The following is a 25,082-nucleotide window of genomic DNA, read 5'->3' as shown; positions in this document are numbered from 1 at the left end:
AAAATGTCAGCTCGATTGGATCACGGGAAGTGGGTTAAAAAACGACCGAAAGATTTGCACGGTCCTAAGCAAGCAAGCATGCAAGCAAGCAAGCAAGCACGCGAACTTAATATAAAGGATTTAAAAACACGGAAAACCTGTAATTATTAATTATATATGTGTATATCGTACATTTGTGGATTTAGCGGAAAGAATGAGACCATTAACATAGTTCATATAATGTATAGTAGCCTCACCATAATTACGTTTTACATTTACAGTTGATGTGAAATATGCAATATGTAAACGACTAAATACTTAAATAAACTCAGGGTTACAAGGACTGTTATAAAAGCTCAAGTCTTGCTAGCATCTGGTGAAGGTAGAAAGCTGATTTTACGCGAAACACATGAGTGAGTATACATATTTGAAAAATTCACGCTTCAAATTCACAATATATTTTTTCGAGTCGGATCGCACGAGCAAAATGCCAATGTGTGTCATTTACCCCCCTCCAACCGACACAGACAAATAAATTAAGTTATAAACAATGCTGTGTTCACATCATCTAATAATTTAGTTTCAATTTTAGAAGAAGAAAATTGGCACGTTTGTTCACGTGACAACTTTATTTATTTGCTTGTGTTGGGTGACAAATTTGGTTGTGGCGGGTGACAATTTGAGCCCCTGCCATAACATCAAGTCCATGCTTCGAACTTTTCAAACAGCCCTCACAGTTCTTGACAAACACATCCATATATACTCATGTAATCGATATAATCAATCGTGTAATTTTGACAGTGGGTGTTGGTAACTTAAGCTCTGACCTACATAGAATGTAATAAATAGAGCTGGGGCCCTGTGGGGTCCTGACACATATACCGAGCTAGCTCCTGATCTGATTTGCACTGCCAAAGGTACTGACATACAAACCCAGGGAGGCAGCAGTGATATTCCTTCTGCGATATTCCATCTGCTTTTTGCACTGTTCACATATTCCCAGATAACCTTCTAATGTTGTCATAAATACAACCACTTATAGAACCAGGTGATGTTCTCTGGTTTTAACAATTGACGGTTGAAATAAGAAAATGAGGCAAGACAAATTATTGCATGAAAATAATAAATATGCATGTGAATGGTAGAATAATGTTTTAGAATGAAACACTGATATTGTTTCAAACATACAATGTTTCTGATTACCTGCACTTTTAATGTCTTATTATCAAATAATTTGAACCATAACAAACTGCCACATATATTGATTGTCATAGACATTAAATGCTACAATTGACGTCGAATGTAGCATATACTCTCGACACGTGCTACAGAACTAGAATATAATTTAAGGATTCCTTTGCAAATGAACCAAGAGGGCCCATTTTTTCCTCATGAAGAAAATAAGTTTAAAGAAAAATCACTAGCACTGTGTAATGAATTACATTAACATTTATACTCACGCATGTAAACCAAGAAAGTCAGGCATACATTTATTATAAGCGTAGAATGCCAATATTTAATTTAATACACAAAGCCATTCACGTGTGCTGTGGATATTAACAATTCAAAGCTGTTTCAAACTGAAAAATGCATCCTTGCTGGCTAGATTTTTTTAATGCATGATGACATTATTGGTTAGCTATATATATACAACTTGCAACATATCTGTATGCACGAAAATTCCACAAAGTTGATTATATGTGATAGTATCATAAACAGCTTTAACAATACAAAGAAAAACGCAATTATATTTACTTATTAAGTTACACTGCAGTGGCATCGGTGCACAAGCAAAAATGACAAAACCTGAATACTTTCATCAATACCACTGCCTTCAAGGAAACAATATATAATAGGTGATGTTTTGGGCAGTGGCCCATCTTTATAGCACGTAAATTTAACAAAAACTAAACAATTTTTTATGTTACCATAACCTGGCCACAAATGATAGCTCACCATAGTGGCTTATAATGTGGAAATTTAAAGCAGCCATTTTTCTAAATGTGCAGGGAAAACCTGGGGGAGCCATATAAAAATTCAGGTGACTTCAGGGAGAACATGCATACTATAAATAAACACGCATCAGGGTTAGGATTGAACCGATGAACACCTGCATACCAGAAGAGGTAGTTAACATCTCGCCACCGTGGCACCCTATAAAAATAGACACTAAAGATGTGGACTTACTCATAGCTTTAGACTGCACTCTACACCATGGATCTAATGATAACTAAAAACATGTTTTCTGAAGAAAAAAAAAGAAAAAAATTGGCATGTGAAAATAGTTACCTTTTCGAAGATGTTGAGCAACAGACAATCCTTTAAATCATCAAAAATGGATGACTACATATATATAAAATGTTGCTGGCACATTTAATTTTGGGTAACAATGTTTCAGCGTGGTATCTACTTAAAGCAGAATATTAATTCACATTGCCTCCTAAGTGACTCATTCTTCAGTCTTAATTATCATGTCATCAGGATCAAATAATATCTCAAGAAATGTTATGATCCAAATGGGCTTTCAAATGTTTGAAATTCCTAATCCTTGCAAGCTGAGTAGAAGAATTAACAGGATATATTTTAATTTACTGATTTTGTCTTTTTTTGTCTTTTTAGCTCTTATTTTCCAATTTTAGTGAGAAATGAAATGTGGCCTGCACACAAACGTGTATTGATAAGGGTTAGCTCGCGCTCAATACATTTTTTAAGTCAATGTGAGGCATTCATACAGTTGGCTGAATGATATTCAGTTTGAATATGAAGCGGTCGTCTGTCCTATGTATGGCCTCATTATCACCAAAAATCAAGACAAGGCCATGTACCCTACATGTCACTGGGCCTGTGGCTCCCACTGTTGATGTGACACTGGTTTGGACCAAGTTTGCACAGCGAGCTGACAAGATGTTGGGCGAATCTATCTCTAAGACGTTTGCCAACATTTTTTTTTCAATGTAGTGGAGGCTACAGCATTTCCATGCGATGCAAAACACGAGATTGATGGAGGTGCATGCAAACTTAAGGCGCATCATAAATAATGATCAGGGTGTGTTGAAGTCAACACACCTTATTTAAACTAATGTCTAGAGCACACAATTTAGTCTTTGCATCAAGGATACATTACTTATATATTAAAACTTTGTCAAGCTATTGCAGTGGAGGGTGACCCTGGCATGCCACTGTGAAAGACGCACAAAGTGTAACAAAGTGTAACCGAAGAATCTCAGAATCTTCATGTGTGACTCTGGGAGCAACGCTGAAAGGTGCTCTGAGCCGAAGAAAGGCACAACGGTCAACCATCAGTCCAGTCGGGGCTCAAGCGGCCAACTGCAGCCTTCTGAGGTGCTTGTGGTCCTTTGTCCGGCAGGCAGAGAGACTGGTGGGTCACTAAGGCACCGAAGGTACTTAGCAAGGGAGAAGATCTGGCCTCGCTGACAGTTCTATGCAACACCTACAACACCATATATGTATATTTATGTGGAACTTCTTTCGCGCCGTAGATAGCCAACCGTGCTAATCAGAGGTGCGGGGAAGGACGGAAAACTGAGCACCATCAATCAGGCTTCCATCCATCAGCTAACCATCTCACTGAAGGTACATATTAGAGCCTTACAACGTCGGCTCGGAATGAACTCCGACGTCGACATCTTGCCTCTACCGTGTGTGCGTTGTGTGTGTTTTTGTGAGTCTGTGTGAGTTTGTGTGCATTGTGTGTGTCGTGTGCGTTTGTGTTGGCCGGTTGGGCAGGTGAGGTTTCTCTTCACACTGTGCGTCAATTTGTTGTAGTGGAGTGCCGGGTGGTTAATCTGAAATGTCAGTTAATATTTTTTTTATACTTTATTAAATCACTGATGTTTGGAGCAACTTTGAGTGTCCTTCTGTGGTTTATTAGTCCCTGTATTATGCTCGTCGATTCCGAGTCTGTATTCTGCTGGCGAGATCTATGAGCTTTGGAAAGCGATGAGGACTTCTTATTTATAAAAATAATAACGGGAATAATTGTTAATTTATTAAGAACTACCCAAATAGTATTTCGCGTGCCATTAAACAATCGTTTTAACAAACAATTATTGACTTGCACAATCAAGATATTCCCCGAGCGGAATAGCAACAATTAAATTAGTTTGTGACTTTTTTTTCTCACGTAAGTAGTTCTTGGGTTTGTATTCCATTAATGATGACATTATAAAAAGAATAGTAATGTGCTATATATTTGGGCGGCTCAGAATATTTAACAAAACAGTGCTTACCCATCTGTCTTTGTTCAAACACTGTTCAACATGTACGCCGCAGATTAAACGCTCACCCCACCCATATGATCTCAAATTACATATGTGATTAATACAGCCATTCCATACTATCAATATTGCTGGAGTCATTAGTGAGTATTATTGTGGCTATAAATTATTATGTGGTCAAGCACGCTTCAGCAAACACTTACCAACTGGCGTGGCTGCCACCACAGGGTCTGAGTGGACTGAATACTTGCCAGCTCCGGACGCGTTCACGGCATTGACTCTAAACCGATAGGCCTTGCCCTCCTCCAAGTTTTTCACCTGTGCACGTATCAAAAACAACGCAACTAAGACCAATGATAAAACTACACTGGTCATGCATCCACCACCCGTTTATGTAATTGGTTGTCTCTTAAAACAAATTGCATTTTGGAAGAAGAGTTCAGATGGGGAAATGCTGCATGTACCTGCTGGTATCTTCACGTCAATTTTATGATTTTTTGTCTTTTTATCATTTTCCTTCAAATTGTGCTCTCAGCATCATGTCACAAAACAGTGTTCATTTGGAATTCTCACAGAGCAGCACATACATATAATTAGAGAATGACATAAAGAAGGACATATCACAGAACTACTACTGAGATACCTTGAAATTACCCACTTTCCTAAATTCTCTGCTATAGATAAATATTTGCAGCATGGCAGTAAAACTGATATTAAAATTCTTAAATCTTGACTTTTGACAAAATTAGTGGGACAAACAAATGTAATACAATTATTTGTTTTGGACAGTCATTGGTGACCAGGCTGAGGCCATTAACATGCGTGAAAATATGGCATGATCACAGGGGACTACACAGACCTGATTCAAGGATCCAAGAGGTGTTGGCTCAATGTTCTCTGGATTCAACTTTCAAGGGCGGTGATACGGCCCATCGGTAGCGTGTTTGCTGATTGTTGTCAAGGTTTGAGATAAGAATCCGGCAGGCCACTTTGGTTATAACTTCGGATGTGTGAACTGTAACAATGTGCACTGTCCACTGTCCAGCGGACGTGAAAGATTCCATAGATAGACCACGGCTGATGACCACGATGCAGTAAAAAAAATAGAAAGTGCTTTTTCATAAATTTTTGTGGAAGGCCACATAATGAGCTGGCCATATGTACAGTATGTCATGAATCCTCCACCATCCAACATAGCCAAACAAATAAAAGTGCCATGTGTTGGGCATTACATGTCCCACATAAGTATTGTATCAGCTCACTTGTTAATTCATGAACGATTCTCACAACCAAATTTAAAATCAGATACGAAATATTGATTGAAACTGCACTAAAAGCATAATCTTTACTAACCACTGTGCAACTCCAACAAATTATACATTGGAATAATTATAACAAACATGAGTATTACTGAATTAATACCTGAGGCTATTACCTATTTAAAAATAAAAACAATAATATAAAAATATTTGTAGCTCAACTCACAAACACACATACAGTACAAACATCATTGGAGGGCACTCCAATTTTAAGTGGATCTGAGAAAATACTCATTGGATTTGCAAGCAAGATTGCTTGCAGGGGCAGCATACCTTGTAGTATCTTTTAGACACCAAGTCGGTGTTGACCAACTGCCAGTGTTCCTCAAGAGTGTCCTCTGTAATTTCCACATTGAACCCAGTGACGGGGCTCTTGCCCGTGTAGAGAGGGGCCTTCCAGAGCACCACGATAGACTGAGCTCGAACTTCGGTGAACACCACATCAAAGGGAGGGCCTGGGCAAGGTGACAAAAAAAATATCCGATAAATTAACACGCAATAACATTGATTGTCCAGTTGCGTCGCATGTTTTGCACAAGTATACACTTTCCGAGTACAGGTCAGTTATACCAAAATTTTACAGGTGAAGCATGTTAAACAGAAGAAAAGCACCAACAGTATATATGCTTCATAAATTGGGATCTATATTGAAAAATAAGTAGTTATTAATGCTAACAATAATTCGAATACTGCATTGTTACATATGGTCTGTTCGCCGATATGGACGTGAATGCTGGACAATTACACACAGTCTAAAAAGCAAATTCATATTTTAAAGGTGGTAAAACTGTCATGAAGACACAAGACGAGTAACAGCAGGTACACAAAGAAAATACGATTAATTCGAAAAAAGGCAAGTTAGATGTATTGGACATTTATATGAGAAAACAAAAGAATGAATACTATGTTCGTTCGTTTCTCAAAATTATGTTTTTACTGGGAAATGTTTAGGTACAAGGAGCCAAGAAAGATAGTAAATTAAGTAGAAAAGCAATTTGATTAAACTTAAGTTAATTTTATTTCACATCCTGCAAAATCCACCAGCCCTGGATTGATCTCCCAGCTTTCGGCTGGTGAATCATGAGATGCAGATTACAATTCATAATTAAATCGTGACATGCAACTTGCTATTTAGTTATATGACAGAGATGAAGGCACACAAAATAGAACACAGATGCAAAGAAAGAAAAGAGATCACCTCATTCATGGAGATTACAGTGCCAGCAGTGCATGCAGACTTAGAGAGATGGATAATAGCAGAGAATGCACTGACATGGAGACAGTAATCATAGCAATGGCAATAGTAATAATATGCTGTGACCTTTGATTCCAGGTCTCTTTGGACTGGCACCTTTTGACTCACAGCACGAGCAATACATTTCCCAGGCTCAATTGAAAGTGAGGTGCTGCGGTGTTAAAATCCCATTTTGGGGGACATGCACCAACCCAGTGTAATTACAATGCCACACTCTGATGGGTTGTTGGCACAGGGACGAGCTGACATCACGACATCAATGCTATTGATCCCATGGTCCCTTATTGTTGGAGACATTTTGGCAGATCTCTGGCAGGTTTGCTAAATCTGCCCTAAATCCATCCTGTGAATAGGACAGAGAAAGCGTTGTGGAAGTCATCCAATTTATCCCATGCCTTTAAAAAAATATGCACCAAATAGCCACTTAAAGATGTGCACTGTGCTCCTTGTATTTTCTCCAAATCTAAAATACACTCCAATGCAAATAGTGTTTTATTCTACTTTAAATGGCCTGGTTTCACAGGATTGTACTTGATAAATATTTTTCTTTTTCATAAAATTGCATAATTGAAAGAAATAGTGCATTGCTAGATGATAAACAAGACTAACTTATTTACCATACTACCAGCAACATGCAGAGTTATCTGGTAAGGGCCTTAATGCCTTAAAGGGAGCAAGTCTAAATTAATATCAACTCCTCGTGCCTTTGAGGGAATTTTAATGTCCAGTTTTACTCTTTAATGCAATGCTTTCTACATTTACCTCAAAATTGTAATTTAATTAGGTGGAACTTGATGAGGTTATTTGCAGATAAAAGTGAATCATGGTCCACACTCATGCATGTTTGAAACACAAACATTTAAAAATGTTACATTGCTTTGTATGATTAATCACACCTAGGATATGTACACTCCCAGACTGCCTTTCAGGTTGTGAATTTACATTAAATATGCTTTCAAATTATACATCTGCCAATTTAACCACAACCATACAAGTGTTATTTACATTATTCCATTCCAAAGATTTATTTTTGGTCTATCCCAAGGTTATGGGTATGCAGCTTAACAACGCCTTAGTGAATAGTTTGTACAGTGATTGCACACGCAATTTACAAGCAGTGGATTCCAGCAGCTGCAACAGCTTGCTTATTTTGAATTGTCTCAAAGTGCCCACAAAATATTCATATGTATTCACATGAGAATCAGAATTATGTTATACATGTACATCAGCGTTTTTAAATGGGCATTTATGATGGACAATACTACGTTTTATGAACGGTCATCAGCAGGTCAATAAAACATGTATATTGTGATCTCTAGCGAGACCTCTACAGGCATCAAACACCACCATTAGCACATTGCATTCCAATATCCAATACACATCTGCAGTGTTAGAAATGTCATATTTATTTAATTACATTTTCGCATATGCAATGGTGTCTTATTTTGCTTTTTACTTGGCTACTTTAGAAATTTGCATCGATTAGTCATCCCTTGTGTATTCCTTGTTGAACATTATGTAAAAAAAAGATGACTTTGCATGCAGGACATATGCTTTGTATAGTCCTACGCATTGGAACAAAGCGAACACACTGATGTTGGGCAAGTAATCGTCTCTGCCTGCCTGCTGTCACAAACAAAACATTAGACTCACAGTTATGTCGAATTCTGAGAAATGTTATAGTTCACCGTTTGCTTATGCTTAGAAATCTGAGCTCATCTGCTTGAGCATTGTAGTACAAATTAAATATTTTCAACAACCACAAATAAGTACAGTGAAGGCATTCAATCATTCTTGTGGATTGTTTTAGACTTTTAAAAAAGCCACCATCTGCTGCATTATTTTCAACAGTATTAATAGGATATACTTGACAAGTCAAAGTCTTTACTTGTAATTATTGCGACAAGAAACAATGTCACATTGCTATTCACAGTGGCTGGTATTTAAAATTCTACATCGATGAAGATGTCACCATGACCACACTGCAATTATGTGTTTTGTTTCTGCTATATACGTATACTAAATGTATTTATAAGCAGGTATTAAGAACACGGTACAGTGTATTGATTAGTAAAATATAATTATTAAGGTTGTAATAGGCTGGAAGTGATTTGGAGGCATTGGGTTTAAGCTTGTATCTGGAAATCAATCAGCAACCCGAATGATGAGACCAATTTTATTTAATCATGACCCATAGATGAAAATCACTGTCAGATGTCAGTAATGGCACCGTAGACTAACAGTGACAGAGCACAGGCTCAGAGATTGTGCAATCACCTCTTGAGTCCAACGTTTATCAGTTTGTAACTGAATTGCTTCATGGGCAGATACAAAATTGATAATCTTTCCCTTGTTAAAACTGAACTTAAATTAAACCTACAAGCAGATGATAAATATTCCATAATACTTTTGTATTATGTTGATCGGGCACCAACTGGACAGTAGTACTAATAGTGGCATTACTGGCAGGATGCTGTGGTGGCGAGATGTTAACTACCTTACTTGGTATACAGGAGGTCATCAGTTCGATCCTGACCCTGATGTCTGTAAATTTGGAGTTAGCATGTTCTCCCCGTGGTCACGTGGATTTTTATTCGGGACCTCTGTTTTTTTCCCCTCCACACTTAGAATCAACATGCATTCAGAGTTTTGTCTGCTCTACATTTCCACATGATAAGCTACTTTTCTGAGCTATAATTTGTGGCAAGGTCGCTTTTGAAAAAAAAGCCAAAAAGCTCAGTGGGCCTTACTTGGTAAGTAAAAAAATAGGTGATGGAGGTGTAGTCGGGTGTGATGTCAGCCTTCTGCCTCCAGAAAAAAAAATTGCCAAGACTGGTGACGCCCCCAGACCGAGGATTTTAGGTGCAATGTTTACCATTCTAGGGAGAGGTTGTGCCCTCCTTAAAATTAGGCCTGGCCCCATCGCTGCCCTCTCAAATGGGATCCTTGGTGAATGCCACAGTGCAGCAACAATCCACAAGGACACCGGACAATATTGCCAGGTGTCATTTTACTTTGCCAAATGTGAGGCACGGTTGCCAATGTGAGGCACGGTTGACAAATGGGAATAGATTTTCACCGCTATTAATTAGTTTATACCATCGGTGAGTATATGTAGTGCAGAATATGGAGCAGTGCTACAGGCATAACCAGCCTCAAATTGGCTGGCACGTGAAAATTTGGCGAATAATTGTGGGGATTTAAGATCAGTTTGAGAGGCAGGGTCAGGGGATAAACCTTAGTGGGTCCAATTGAACACAGCTGGAGGTATTCACTGGCTTAAGCAGACAGCTGCTGACGTTCAATTATCTAGGGCACCTTGTGTCAAGACAGAAACCAGGTGGGTGTCCAAGATGGAAGACTGCCCACCAGAAGCCTACGTGAATTAATTGTGATTTGCCTTGAGAACAATGTAAAAGGCAAAGGTGCATACCACTTGTGGTAAAAGGTGCCTCCAGGAGAGAGCCCCTCTAGAGGGTATTTGGCCTACTCTTCCATGCTGGCCAGACATATTGGAAGAGCTCAGACTATCAACACTTTACACCACTCCCAAGCCGCCCTTCCTATCCCTATTTTAATGAGCACAAACCCACATATAAATAATCCACTATGGATAACACATGCCCCACCATCTTATAAATGATTGCCTTTCGCGTAACCAGCGGTGCTGTTACAAGCTGTGTTCGTTATTCCGTGTTTTCAACACACAACATTACTGCTATGTAGGTTTCTGCGGTTGTGCTGTGTAGTTCTCTGATGTTTTTCGGGTTTCACCGCATGTTGTTAGGATGTGATGGGAACTTTTACAGGAACTCGCTTGAGCTCAATTCGTAGAGTTAATCGCGTCGGTACAAATCCGGAATCAAATCAAGGAGCTATACGGTAAACCCTCGCGATGCGCGAGTTCTGGATTCGTGAGTTTTGCATATTCCAGTATTCACGAGTGTATATCAGAGGTGGGACAAAGTCATTGTTATGCAAGTCCAAGTCGAGTCGCAAGTCATCAAATTCATGACTCGAGTCTGACTCGAGTCCAAGTCACATGACTCGAGTCCACATCTCATAGGTGGGACAAAGTCATTGTTATGCAAGTCCAAGTCGAGTCGCAAGTCATCAAATTCATGACTCGAGTCTGACTCGAGTCCAAGTCACATGACTCGAGTCCACACCTCTGGTGTATATAGTGCCAGACCACCGACACTCGGGAGGTGTGCACAGACTTTTACATTTGAAACTCTTTGCGAAGGTTAGGCATGCTCCCTCGGCTGCCCGCTTAGTCCTCAGTCTCGCAGCAATCTCGCACTGAACTTGCTATTTTACTTTATACGTACTTACAGTCGCCTCGTTAACACATTTCGGTATAAACGAGTCGACTGTGAGGCTGATGAAAAACAAGTTAATGCAATTAGGGAAAGTGCTGCGGCTAGCGCTCCGCAAGAGTGCTAAAATTATAACTGTGCAGGGGTTTGAGAATAGGGTTTTCCCCTTTTTTCTGAAAACAAAACACCAAACTGAAACCTTTTGCAAGGAATCATGTCTGCATTAACCACATATAGTTGTGGTGAAAATACAAACAAAAAACATGCTCTGACACACCAGAGACAGCTTGTCTTTTTGCTGTTCGCCTTTTGGTGTCCTCTGGTCTAACACTGTTTGAGACTAGGCTCTAAAGAAAGCTGTCTCTGGTGTGGACCAATCAGTTTAAAAGACAATGCATATACTGTCAGAGCATGTTTTTTGTTTGTATTTTCACCACAAGTATATGTTGTTAATGCAGACACGATTCCTTGCAAAAGGTTTCAGTTTGGTGTTTTAACATCTTAACACCTGTTTTGTTGCCATAAAAAAGGGGAAAAACCTATTGTTATATCTTGATACTGGCAAAGGAGGTCCCATGATTTGCAGGTGTTGTCAAACACCTGCATATCCAGAATTTGTCACCCTTACCACCACCTCCATAGTCGTCAAATCATCATCAAAGATGATTCAAAAATAAAATGTTCTTTATAAAGCAGTACTTACTTAATTATTGTAGTCAATGTAATTAAACATTTACCATTCTCCCCCCTCCCCCATGTTCACTCGTACCAGGAACGTAACCCCATTTTTAAATCCTTTATATTAAGTTCACTTGCTTGCTTGTGCGCTTACGACCGTGCAAATCTTTTGGTCGTTTTTAAACCCACTTCCCGTGATCCAATCGAGCTGACATTTTGCACACAGACTCGTTGTGCGTGACAATTTATTTTCGTGAAATTTTTTGTTCCAAAATTTTCAACATTTTAGGAAGTTATTTATTTATTTAATTACCAATTGCTTAATGGTGGCAGGCAATCATCTGACCCATAGGTGGCAGCCATCTCAAGCCAGAGGACGAGAGGACTCTAGCCGCCACGCATATAAAGGATTTATAGTGAAAAACTTTGTTTTTACGGGTAAATTTTTTCCCATTGGCACAAGCTTCCTGCATTCGTGAATTTCGCATTCGCGAGAGTTTTCAAGAACGTAACCCTCGCGGATAGAGAGGGTTTACTGTGCAGGATTGTGTCTTACATTGGGTGACCATACCTGGTTCTGGGAAGTTCCACTCCTTGAATAGAAAGGCAGAGCTGGGTTTGGAGACGTCGCCCACACCCGCCAAGTTCTCCGCTCGTATGCGGAACTGGTATTCCTTGCTGTCCTCCAGCCCACTGATCTGATGGCAAACACAATACATACAATAAAATGATGTGTAAATAAGCAGCATCTGTCAACAGATGGATGTAAGACAAACAACAGAAAAACGAGATTTGGTATGTCAGTGACATAACTGGATTGAGAGATAAAGTTTAGCACTGTTGGATTTGCTACAGCAATTACATTTTCATCATACTCATCTAATTCACACATTTTGAGAGAGAAGACAATTAAAGGAGTGTTTTTTAAATTCTAAAATAAAAAATATTTTTAAGGATTAACCAAGAATAACTTTCAATTAGCCATTCTGTCACACCGCAAAGATTAACACAGTATTTCAAAATCAATCTAACTTTGAGCATTTTAGGGGAGCAGTGGTGCAGTAATTTATGCACTGAACTGTATAAGAGAAAGCCTTAGTATGATTTCCAAACACACCGAGCAATTGTGTTGAGTGGTATCTGAATCGGCTATCCCTCTGCCTTCACCAACTCACATTGGCCAGTGTAGGAAAGTATGGTCAAACAACCCCCATGAGTGACATGACATGGGGAGGCCTTCATTCAGCGGTGAAGTGACAACAGAGTATAAATTATTACTATTGTTGCAATATTATTTGAGTGTTACATTCCGTTTAAGGTGCAATTGCTGCTCCTTCAAGAATGGTCTAAAGACTCAAAACTAAATCGAATCAGGAAAATGTACATGCGTCATCATCATCATCATCATGAAGGATTCCTTTATTCTTTCTGAATGTAATCTCGATCTTGAATACTAAAAAATTAGGAAGAATACACTTGTACAAAATATAACGTGGGGAAAACGTCAAGTCCAATCTGTATTGAGTGATTTCTCTATAAATCAAGTACGGGAATTGCAATGACTCAATGTCCATCCATAATTATATCCTGAAAAGCATAGAAGGTTTATATTGACTGTAGCCCATGGTGGTGATAGGGCAATACGATTCGAGATTTTATTTGATTTTTTACTTTGTACCACAGAACTTACATTTGTGTTCCCAGTATAATACTTTACACAGCATTTGAATGCAGTGGAACGACCTGTAAGGCCAACTTATTATTTTATTTCCTGAACACCTATCCTGCGATGGCAACAGTCTGCAAGTACAAATAAGATAAAAACTCACATTCATAATAAAGGGCCATTGCTCAAAACGTCACCTATTCATATTCTTGGTTATTTCGGTAAAGTCACGTAGATAGAAAACAAAAATAAAAATCGCAACACAAACAGTCTTCTTCCACCTGAAGAAGACCGCTTAGGATGCAATAAAAACGTCGTGGGTTTGTTGCGTTTAATTTTTATTTTGGTTTTCTTTTCTACGTGACTTTACCGAAAGAACCAAGAATATAAATTCCTGCAGTCACGAAAGTTTTAAGTCTAAACGTCACCTATTGCATTATTTTTCATTTTTTTGGCACTGTTATTGACAAATATGTGGACTTAATCTCCAACAATACATAGTGCCACAAGCCATATTGAAAATTAACAAATTACTCCATTGGCATTTTAAGTCGAAGCAGTAAGGTGTAAGCTATGAAATTAATCGCAAATGATATTCGCGAATAATGTAATTATCATGGAAGCAGCTGCAGGGTTTGCACATTCGACCACTGTTGAATTGTGACATAGCCAACACGGTGGCATAGTATGAACAAAGCTCGATTATTGCAACTTACTCCTCTACGGTACGTCTGGCAACAACATTAACAAGAGGCAGCGTATACACAATTCTTCGACACGTGTCGTGACGGGTACTGCAAGATCCGACCATGTTCGGCCGGTGCTCACTGAGCTGCATTGGCTTATGGTTGCCAAATGAATACATTATAAGGATGCACTCATTACACGCAAAGTGCTTGCCACAAATCAACCACAATAACTTGCTGATCTTGTCAAGGAACATAAACCATCACGCGAACTCCGGTCATCCTCGCTGCAGTGGCTTTTGGCTAACCATCGAACAAAGACGGTCAATGCGCTTCTGCGGCCGACTTGAACGCTCTCCCTGCCGATATTAGGAAGCCACTGGAGCTATGAACTTTAAAATCTAGATTGAAAACTCATTCCTTTACAACTGCGTTTGTGTGTGTTAGCTTGTTGTCCTTCCCCTGCACCTCTGATTAGCACGGTTGGCTCCGTTCGGTGCGAAAGAAGTTCAACATGGTACGTACCTTGCACACCCGCTCTCCCATAGACTGCGTTTTGGCCTCGTTCCATTCCCCAGCTTCGCCCGCCACCACTTCGCAGTAATCCACGTAGTAGTGCGTCACGCTGGCACCTCCCAGGAACGTTGGCTCCTTCCAACCCAGCACCATGCCATCCTTTTGGGAGTTGAGCAACGTAATCCCATGGGGAGGCGATGGGCTCACTGCAGGAAGGACGAAGAAGGGTGACACTGAATCAGGCAAATTGTTCACATTCTTGGGGGGAAACTCGTAATTTATTATGTGTGTGTTAGAGCAAAAACGTTCATTCTTGCATTCGAATGTATGCTGATAATAGCTGGCTTCAAGCAGGCGTATCCTTGTGTTGCACACTCGAAATTAAGGACGTGGGCAGGTGCTCCAAATCGAGGCAAGCACATTTATTTATTGTAGTTAATATTAATCTTGTGAAGAACCGCACCGTCACTCTGTAAAATGCAACATCGCGTGTTACACGCAGCAATTCTTCCGAGACGCCATTAACCATGTCGCTGGTTTACACGTGCGGTTATTCATTAACCCTTTCTCTTAAACCCAATTCTACTACTTATAAACCATCCTTGTCTTTGACAATCACATTTGCACATCACTATTCGACTATTACTTTAATCCTAAGCTGTATGTCTATCTATACCATCCACTTATATCGGTATATTACATCCATTATATTACTGTGTCTGTATGTGTACAGTATACGTACTGTATCTCACCATTGTACAGCTTACTACCTTACATGTGTTCTATTCTCAATAGCATTGCAAATAGTCATACTCTGGGTACATGGGCATGGTTATAGACTAAATAGTATTAGAGTTAGAGAATTACAATGACAGTAACAAATTACAGTGCGTCATCCCTTTACAATGCACAGTGCTAAAACGCCTCTAATTGCATATATCACAAACGAACAATTCAAAGCCAAGCTTAAAGTCTAGAACAAGTCTAGAACAAGTCTAGAACATTTATATAACGATCAAAAACAACCTTTGGGTCCTTTACCTGTAAAATGCAACAGCGCATGTTACACGCAGCAATTCTTCCGAGACACCATTAACCATGTGGCTGGTTTACACGTGCGGTTATACTGGTAGGAACGAAGTGGACCAGCCTACAACAGATTATATCGTCCGTCCGTCCGTCTGTGTAGCAACATCGCCCCCTACTGCAAACACTTGGCATGACCCTACAAAAACCTTTAGACTCAGTGACGCTTTCCTGGCTAAACAAGTGTAACATTCCCTTATAATTCCCTCAGATTGCTTTTAATTAAAACATTTAAATTCATGAGGCTTTCCTGGCTAAACAAGTGTAATATTCCCTTATAATTCCCTGAGATAGCTTTTAATTAAAACTTTTAAATTAAAATTTAACTCACAGCACCCTAAAGCCTACAGCTAGGCCTAAAGCCTAGAACTAGGCCTCACACTCTCCCTTCGTATCGTACCCCCGCGTATGTGCAAGGGAGTTAATGTTTAACAATGTTACATTCCCTGATGCTTTTAAATGGAAACATTTAAGTTTAAAGCTTTTACATAAATAATTAAAACATTTAAATTAAAAATTAACTCACAGCGGCCTAACGCCTACAGCTAGGCCTAAAGCCTAGAACTAGGCCTCACACTCTCCCTTCGTATCGTCCGATTCGGTGTAGCAACATCGCCCCCTACTGCAAACACTTGGCAGGACCCTACAAAAACCTTTAGACTCAGTGGGGCTTTCCTGGCTAAACAAGTGTAATAATACATTATGTTCTTTGGTTATTCGTTCCTACCAGCCCACCCCGCAGGGTCCTGTTTCATTAACCCTGCCAGCCACCTACAGGCCCGACTCAGTTATCACATGCTGCTGTACACACATGCATTGATGCACTGCACAGCACATCAGGACCTTCACAGAACCACACTTTACTCCCTTGCTGCACAAGGATATAATTAAAAGAGTGATCCATTCCTAATGTGCCACACTTGTCCCTCATTGTTTTCGAGGTGTTTTTTTATGGAATCTTTACAACCGCTTAGTTCATTTGCACGAATAAACAATAAACGTTGTTGTGGGGGAATTAAACAACATAGGCACACGATGCATTTGAATACCTGCAAATATATATATATATTTTATTACACATCCCATCAGCTCCACAGCCTTCTAAGAGTGCATAATGGCCAACTTGCAATTTGAGTAAAATTGCACCGTCAAGTCAAAGTAAATGTTACATGATCAGTTTTGCCGTAAAGTACGCAATGTGTTTGATTTCCCCATGTGTTTTTATATTTGTGTTCATTTAAAATCTTTGCCTGGTTAAATGCAGAAGCTGAAATACAAGGGCCATTTACAATAAAGTAAAATATATTTCATGTAAAATATTAAAATGTTGCTCTGGACTCATCCTAATAATGCACTAATGTGCTACAATTACAATGTATACTTTTAGGAATAGCACATTATAAGTGTATATTAACATTTAAAATGTTTAATCATTGTACTGCAGAACCGTTTAACAGAAACCTTTACAATATTTTTATATGTGCTGATTAAACTGAAATTAAAGCCTTCCTACTTGAATGTTAATCAATGCAAGAGAAGACCATGGTGTTGAAGGAGGGGAGTGATGGAGACAGATGCATTGTCCTTCTCCCATGAACAAATGCAAAATAAACTATGAACAATTTTTTTTTATTTCACCAGGTAAGGCCCACTGAGCAATATTGCTCTTTTTCAGAAGCCACCTGGCTACAAATTATAGCTCAACGAAGTGGCCTATCGTGTTGAAATTAATTGCAGCCAAATAATCTAAACACATAATTGTAAATGTGGAGGGAAAAACCAGAGGACCTGGATAAAAATCCACGCCACCACAAGGAGATAAACATGCAAACTCCAAATATATAGGCGTCAGGGTAGGGATGGAACCCACGCAATCCTGCATGCCAGGCGAGGTAGTTAACACCTCCCCATTGTGGATAATGGGAATATTCATGTTTCTAATGCTTGTGCTCAACGTTACGTGGTTGTTAGATTTTCTGTAATAATACAGAGTTTGTATTCTTACGTTTTTTTAATTCTTTCTGATGCCTGAAATTACACGCGACAAAATCTGAAAGCTAATCAGGTATCTGTGGGATTGCTGACAGGAATGAGGGCCATACGTGTTGATGTCGTCTCACCAACAAATTGAGCCAACCAGTGAGGCTCCATCTATCTGACACACACACGCTAATGTGTGTGTGTGATAGCTGAGATGTGGAATGTAGCGTGAAGCCAAATATGGCACAGCGCTATCTAAAACAATTACGATGACGAGGTATGTATGTTGAACTTCTTTCCCACCATACATACCCAACTATACTATCGTACCTCCGTGCTAATCGGAGGTACGACAGTAACGATGAAGGCGATTTGAACATGACTAAAATATATCAATGACTATAATGATGATGGACAGCAATGATGATGGTCATCATAAAGGTGAAGATAGATGAGAATGATGGTGGAAATGGTAAATGATGATGATAACCATACCAGTGTTTGCTGCGTATCTACTGGTCCATTGTTGTAAATATGCCTTTTCCAAGAATTTATATTAAGAGTGATATTGTCTATTTTTTTATGTAATCGATTTTATTTTATATACGGATTCAGCGACTTCCAAACAAGAATGCAGTGCCTCCTACCTGCGCACTCACACTTTGAGGCAATACAAGGCCAAAAAGACCCCCCCCCTGCCTCGTCCACACAAAAGACATCTGCAGGTTAATTGCTATGGAAAGTTGTAAAACTAGAATAACTACCCTTAGGGGCAATTGAAAGCATCTGTTTCCACAGGCCATGAGATGGCTGGAGGAAGGGGACAGGAGCCAGGCCTTGATGTGACTTAGGAAATTACTGTACTTAAATTAATTAGAACAAACAGACACACACACACACGTGTACACCAGAACCGACCAATCACAGGCCAAGGAGCGGAATCAGAGGAGTTCCGCTCCGTTGTGAGAAGAGGAGTCTGAGGTGGGAGATTTTGCGGATATAACTAAAAATCCAAACCACGCAAATCAGTCTAGCAACGGCAAGGGTATGGTCCTCGAAATCAACCAAGGGTGTTGAGCGCTGACAGAGTATCGCTGAATGTTTTATTCGATATTTACCCTTACGTATTGAGTTGCTTGCAGAGTCGAGGACTGAGATAAGTTGTATTGTACTAAGCTATGAGAGTTGTGAGAAGCTAAGAGGCGTGCTAATACAATTGATGAGTTTTGGGAGTGAGTGAGACGCGGCGACAAGAGGCTCACAGCAGGAGCCCTCCTGGAAGAAGGACGGCGCTGCAGCCCAGCAGATGTGCTGACTCGGAACCCCGAGCACACACCAACAAAGGTCGAGGCGACATGGATCAACAGTGTCGAGCCTTGCAGGGGAGAGGGGCGATGTGTTTGCCGAGCGTTGAGTTCGGCGCTGACAGTGTATCGCTGAATGTTATCCTACATTGAGTGCCAACTCCCTGAAGCAGCTCACAGCAGGAGCCCTCCTGGAGCAGGGGTCGGCAACCTACGGCTCCGGAGCCGCATGCGGCTCTTTACGGGCTGCTTCTTGACGATATGTACGTATGTACATAGATGCATTGCGGCTCTTGAAATACTGAATTTTGTACCGAATTGGAAAGAAATGGCTCTTCTTGTTGTTTTGGTTGCCGACCCCTGTCCTGGAGGAAGGGTGGGGGAGGCACCAAGGGTGTTCGCGCGAAGCAGGCAGCTAATGACAAGGACCTGAACGTGTCCACTGAGCAGCAAGAAGAAGTCGTATAGACAACTGCCTGAGGACTCTCTTCAAGAAGGGGGGGGGGGGACGACAGGCGCTGTCTCTCCAAGCCGTTCTACAGTCTACAAGGATCAACAGTGTCTGGTGCCAAGGGCGGTGAAGTGCTGCAGCCAGCGGACGAGCTGCGAGCGCTCTGGTGACGGGATCATCGTGCACATCAACGCAGATGGAGCCGAACCCATAAACCCTGCCAGCACAAGCACCGCCGACAGCGAGCAACGTGCCGACTCGGCAACCACCCAGCGGTGGAGAGAGACTGACGACGCAGGAAGAATAAGTGTGTTCGACACACACATACACGCCGACCCAGCTCCCTGCTTGTGTAACGACATAAATGAGCAGTTCTAGGGCGATACTGTGTGTACTATACATAAGGGCTCACTAGAGGTCAGATTCCGGATGTCACGGAGGTCGGGTCAGGACATGACAGTCTGGGTGAACCCACAAGAGCACGTGACCGGACAAGGGGACACGGGGAGCCCAGAAGGGGGTGAGCGGGCCACGTGATGTGGACCCAGAGCCTCCACGAAGGATCGAGAAGGGGGCGTGACACCTCAGGAGAGGGAGCGTGGCTGTTCAACCCGGGGAAGAAGTTGCCTTCTTCGATCCTCGATCCTTGCTCTTCGGTCGCCGCACACGACGACCCGACGACGTGTTGGCTGTTCTGGTTCAACCACATAGAGATTCCGTTCAAGTGGTTAGGTGGTTAGGGATGGTGGTCACCACCTTACGTAGTTAACCCATAATGTCCATGGTTGCTTGGAATGTACATAGTTAAACTTGGAACGTTGAGTGGTGCTCATTGTGTTAGTAAATAAACATGTTGCCTCCAAGTCTTGGTGTGCCCCTGATTAGAACCCACTACACAAGGAACGCTGCACCGCGGAAGCTGCTAAACTCGTCAGAGTAACAGAAATAGTATGTGGACAACTTATACCATACCTGCCTGCTATAAGCATTGAACCTCGTGCTCTCCCTCCCCACACACACACAACACGCATATCAGTGCGAATAAGTTATCTGTTTCAAAAAGGGGTGCCATCCCAAGGTGGTGTGTTAACTATTAGCTGATCGTGAAAAGCATTGTTTTGCCACTTGAGTTGCATGAATACGGTCGTTTATAATTATAAGCCATTCATTTATTTTATCGCATAACCTTACCAATTAATGTATTAATGACACATTCAACTTTTATAAGCATATATGTTACGATTCTACACACTCAAAAGGAATACTATCGTGTTGAGATTCTTCTTTTGATCACAGAATCTTGCCCGGGAATTCATTGATGTCCCATTAGCCAATTGATAAGCATCTGTTCGCCAAACATATACACTCACACGCATACTCTTGTTTCAGGACATTGCGTTAATTGCATAATCTTACCAATTAATTCGTTGACGTATACTTTTGCCATTGGGTACATGTTTCTTTAGCACGGTTCCGTATGAATATTGTCCTTTTTTTTAAGGACTTTTCCTATCGCCATGTATAGTTGTGCTACTCTGAGAAGTTAGCCTATTGTTCTATTCCTTTTATTCGTTTTAACAACGTAACCATTGAGGGTTAATTGGACAGATCGATGAGTAGAACCTCTACAGGAGTACTGTAGTGGCAATTCCGATCATAAGCGTTTTCGCATATTATAGTGTTTTTAGATATAAAAATTGCTCAACACAGAAGAGTCTGAGTGGTTCCTTCCTAGTTCATGCATAATAATCTGGATTATAATAACTCTATCCTGCGGTGAGATCTGAATTCTGAGACTGGGCATAATTACACTAAAACATAATGAGTTAAAGTTAAATCGAGAATCATTGTATTATCACGATTGGTAATACAACCCTAGACAACGAAGCCAAGCCTAATTTTCATAATTTAATAAATTAGCATAAATTTATACATTTACACTTTTAATTTAATTTTCTCAAATAACTTTTCAAGACAATATATACAACACCATCAACACGCACCATCCTCTATCCAATTGTAATCCACTTACTTTTTAAGCCTCATCACCATCCATGGCACACATCAGTGGTGAATTGTTTTAAAACCTATTCTGAGCCTCTTCTAATTTGATTCGACTTCAAATGGGTGCCTGGCGCAGTGTGTGATCCATCACTTTGGAGATTTGAGTTGGTGAATCACATGGGGATTTATGAAACTCCCAAAGCCACAAGGCTGCGAGATGACAGTGCATCAATGGATTATTTAATCTATCTGAGTGGACATTTGAGTGTTATCCACTCTAAGGTATACCAGTTCCCTCCCATATGATCTTACGACTCAGTTTGGCTTTGCTGAGCAGCTCGACCTCTGCTACATCTTCTTCATCATCAGCAGCAGTGGCAGCACTCATGTATCAATATCAGAATAAATGTATCAAAATCATAATTATTATCATCAACTTCATTATCTTATTTTTACATCATCAATGTCATTATTTTCCTGTGAGTCTCCATTCTGCCACTTTCCAACATACTCTGCAGTTCACAGGTCAAATATAAAAGGGTAAATTGGAGGTGCTAACGGATGGAGGTGCCACATATGCAGACTGGACTGTAACACTCTCCCTGGCACAAACCAGATCCTCCAAAGTGTTATTGATGTGAGTCCAACCAATGGCATGACTTTTTTTTTGCAATTATTCTGGGTCAACATTCACTCCACTGTAATCCCAGCACATTTATCCATTTAGAAAATGTGGCAAGAGAAGTGGTGAAATGGGATTGTGTTCGTAGCATAATTGGTCATGCATGACTCATTAAACATTGCATTTTTGATATGTTTTTTTAAACCACTTTGTGGCAGAATGATGGCCAAAATAGCTGCATGAATCAAACCCAAAGTCAAATGTATACATTTGTAATGACAGGGTGCCACCTATCGGCCTGAAGGGGTAATCGCGGTTATAGGTATATTACGTAATGCCTAATTATGAGGGCGTATCTGGGGTAAAGATGAAAGGCGGAGTCAGTCGAGAAGCTCCGGGAATCTGCTCGAGGGTTCTAGAAGGGGGCGTGTCCAGAGGCAGGGCTTGGCCACGCTGGAGCTTATATAAGGGGGACCGAACTAGAGGTTCGGTGCTGTTGCGCGTCCTGGGTCCTAGCTGCATCGCTGCTCACCGTCATCTCTTTACGTCGTCTGACCTCGTGGCCAATCTCCTGCAAGGCTCTCACCATCGCCATCACTGAACTAGTTGGGCAGCTGCGTAGTTGGATGCCGATGATGGGGTTGTGTGTTAGGGTCGGCGATGTGTAGCTGCGTTACATAAATGTATCGCCCAGTGTGCTCTTAATAAATAATAAGCATTATACACGGCGTGCCTCAGAAGCTGCTCACTACACATTTATTTAAGTGTGCATGCACAGGAGAGTAGATTACACTTTGGGTATCTAAAGTACTTTCTATCAAATTTGGCACGGCTGCCATGCAAAGCCATTTTTTTCGCGGCAAAAAAAAGATTTCAGTCAAATCAAAATTTATATTTTTATATAAAAGCCGATTATTTATATGCATACAAAGAATGGCAGTCGCATCATCAAACCCAACCTGATTATTTTCCAGATATAAATTGATCTACATTTCTGATGAACAATTGTTCTCCCGCAGCAGGGATGCATTTTTTGAGCATGGTGGACCCGAGACAAAGTGCCAAGGCATACTGATTGAAGCCATAACTCGAGTGGGGCGCCACCTTACACTACACTGGTCATTATGGCAGTTAATACGATTACAAGGCGTTTGCACATATACAGGGTGCTTCAAAATGTTTTTGACACTTATATGGGACTATCGTTTTTTTGGAAAAAGAATGAATAACATACTGTAACATGATAACAAATGTATGTTAATAGCTTCAAAAAGTCAAAGAGTCTCCACTTGTTCGCCATCATTGTCAACACATGCCTGGAATCTTCTCCAGGTGGTCTCCAGAGCCCAGAGGCACATTTCTTGTGGTATTGTTGCAAATTCTCAGAAGAGTTAACATTTTCTTGAAGCACCCTGTATATTGATTTGTTTTCTGTTACCGCAAAATGATATCCACTTTTGCAGCTACAATTCAGCCCTGGCCACCAAAGGATTCCATAAAAAGAATAGCTAATCCATAATGATTTATGTCTCAGCAATATGAAATAGCACTGCACGCTGCATATTGCCCAGATGTGGTGTTGGATTATTTAGACTGCTTACCATGTCCACCGTGATTTCCAGTGTTCCCTTAACCTCTGTTTACCAAAACAATTCCTTTAACCCTTTGCATGACGGTGTAGTCAAAGCAAGAACTGTATGAAACTAAATGGATATAATTTACTTTCTGCAAAATGGCAGATGAATGATGTGTGTATTTAATTAAATTCGGATTACCATGTAAAATGTGCTTAACTAAACTGAACTGCATTGAATACATTTTGAAACTAATTCCGTACATCTAAATTTTTACGTGGAATGGTACGCAATTTTGAACATTTAATTTGGTAGACGCACAGGTGAGTGGTAATTTTTGGGTAAATTAGAACTCAGCACCAGAAAATGATAGCAAATGCTCTGCAATTAAAAACTCCTTTGGAATTAAATGGAGCAAATATAAATGAGTGTCTGCAAAATGTATTCTTGCAACTCATCGTCATCGATCAGCACCCATCATCTTCAAGGCAAACTTACCCGAGCTCTGAAGTATTTAAATATTTGTCTCTTCAATAAAAGATAAAGGCCAGCGCTTGACAAAGAAAAATAAATCAAGATTTCATCATACATTGATGCAGCTCATTTCTTAAAAAAGCACTATCTTACTTAACATTATAACCCTTCATACACTTCACTATAGAGATAAAGGAGTCCATTAGTTCCAAGGTCTTGTTTACTCTATACCAAACTTTACTCGAGTCCCATTGAAGCAGAGCTTAAGGCACTCAGCACACCACACACAGGTACACTGTGGGAAACCGCAGTGCAGTCATTAGCGCACTGTGCTACACACCCCGCGATTCGAGTTTGATTCTCTGCTCATGGCTACCAACACCAGCAACGATTATCCAAATGGGTTTTGGATCGACTCAGCTTCATAAATGAGTCACTGGTGCAATGTGTAACTATCACCACTTGGGAGACAAAAGCGACCAGGCAGGGTGTTGGACACCCACCCACTCCATGTGCCGTGCTGGCCTTCATAAGTGCCCGCTAACAGCACTTGTCCCAACAGACTGTGAAGGCTAAATGGGGGATATAATAGGGTTTTTTCCCTTTTTTCTGGCAACATAACTGAAACCTTTTTACAAGGATTCATGTCTGCATTAACCACAATACTTGCAGTCAAAATGCAAAGAAAAAACATACTATGATAATATATGCATTGTCCTTGAAACTGATTGGTCCACACCAAGGGACGGCTTTCTTTTGAGCCTCGGCCCAATTGGTGCTCGACCAGAGGACGCCAAAAGGCGTACAGCTCAAAGAAAATGCACTATCAAAGTAATAAGGGCTCGGGGTGAGCATCTACATATAATTAGACCTCCTTTGCCAGTACCAAAATATAATAATAGGGGTTTTCCCCTTTTTTCTAGCAACAAAA

The 25,082-nt window shown here is 40.5% G+C and overlaps 1 protein-coding gene across 1 annotated transcript in view; it reads right to left on the bottom strand.

Annotated features, from left to right (window-relative positions):
• LOC144931682 (myomesin-2-like) overlaps window positions 1–25,082 on the bottom strand; it is a 98,802-nt gene that overhangs the window by 23,159 nt on the left and 50,561 nt on the right. The window contains exons 17-20 of the mRNA XM_078855829.1: window positions 14,666–14,862; window positions 12,360–12,486; window positions 5,810–5,991; window positions 4,421–4,535 (exon numbers count right to left, since the gene is read on the bottom strand). Coding sequence (XP_078711955.1) covers window positions 4,421–4,535; window positions 5,810–5,991; window positions 12,360–12,486; window positions 14,666–14,862 — 621 coding nt within the window. The remainder of the gene's footprint in view (window positions 1–4,420; window positions 4,536–5,809; window positions 5,992–12,359; window positions 12,487–14,665; window positions 14,863–25,082) is intronic.

This window comes from Lampetra fluviatilis, chromosome 4 (assembly GCF_964198595.1).
Source record: "Lampetra fluviatilis chromosome 4, kcLamFluv1.1, whole genome shotgun sequence".
NCBI lineage: Eukaryota > Metazoa > Chordata > Hyperoartia > Petromyzontiformes > Petromyzontidae > Lampetra > Lampetra fluviatilis.
Note: the sequence above shows the minus strand (reverse complement) of the source record. Positions and strands in the feature narration are given on the sequence as shown.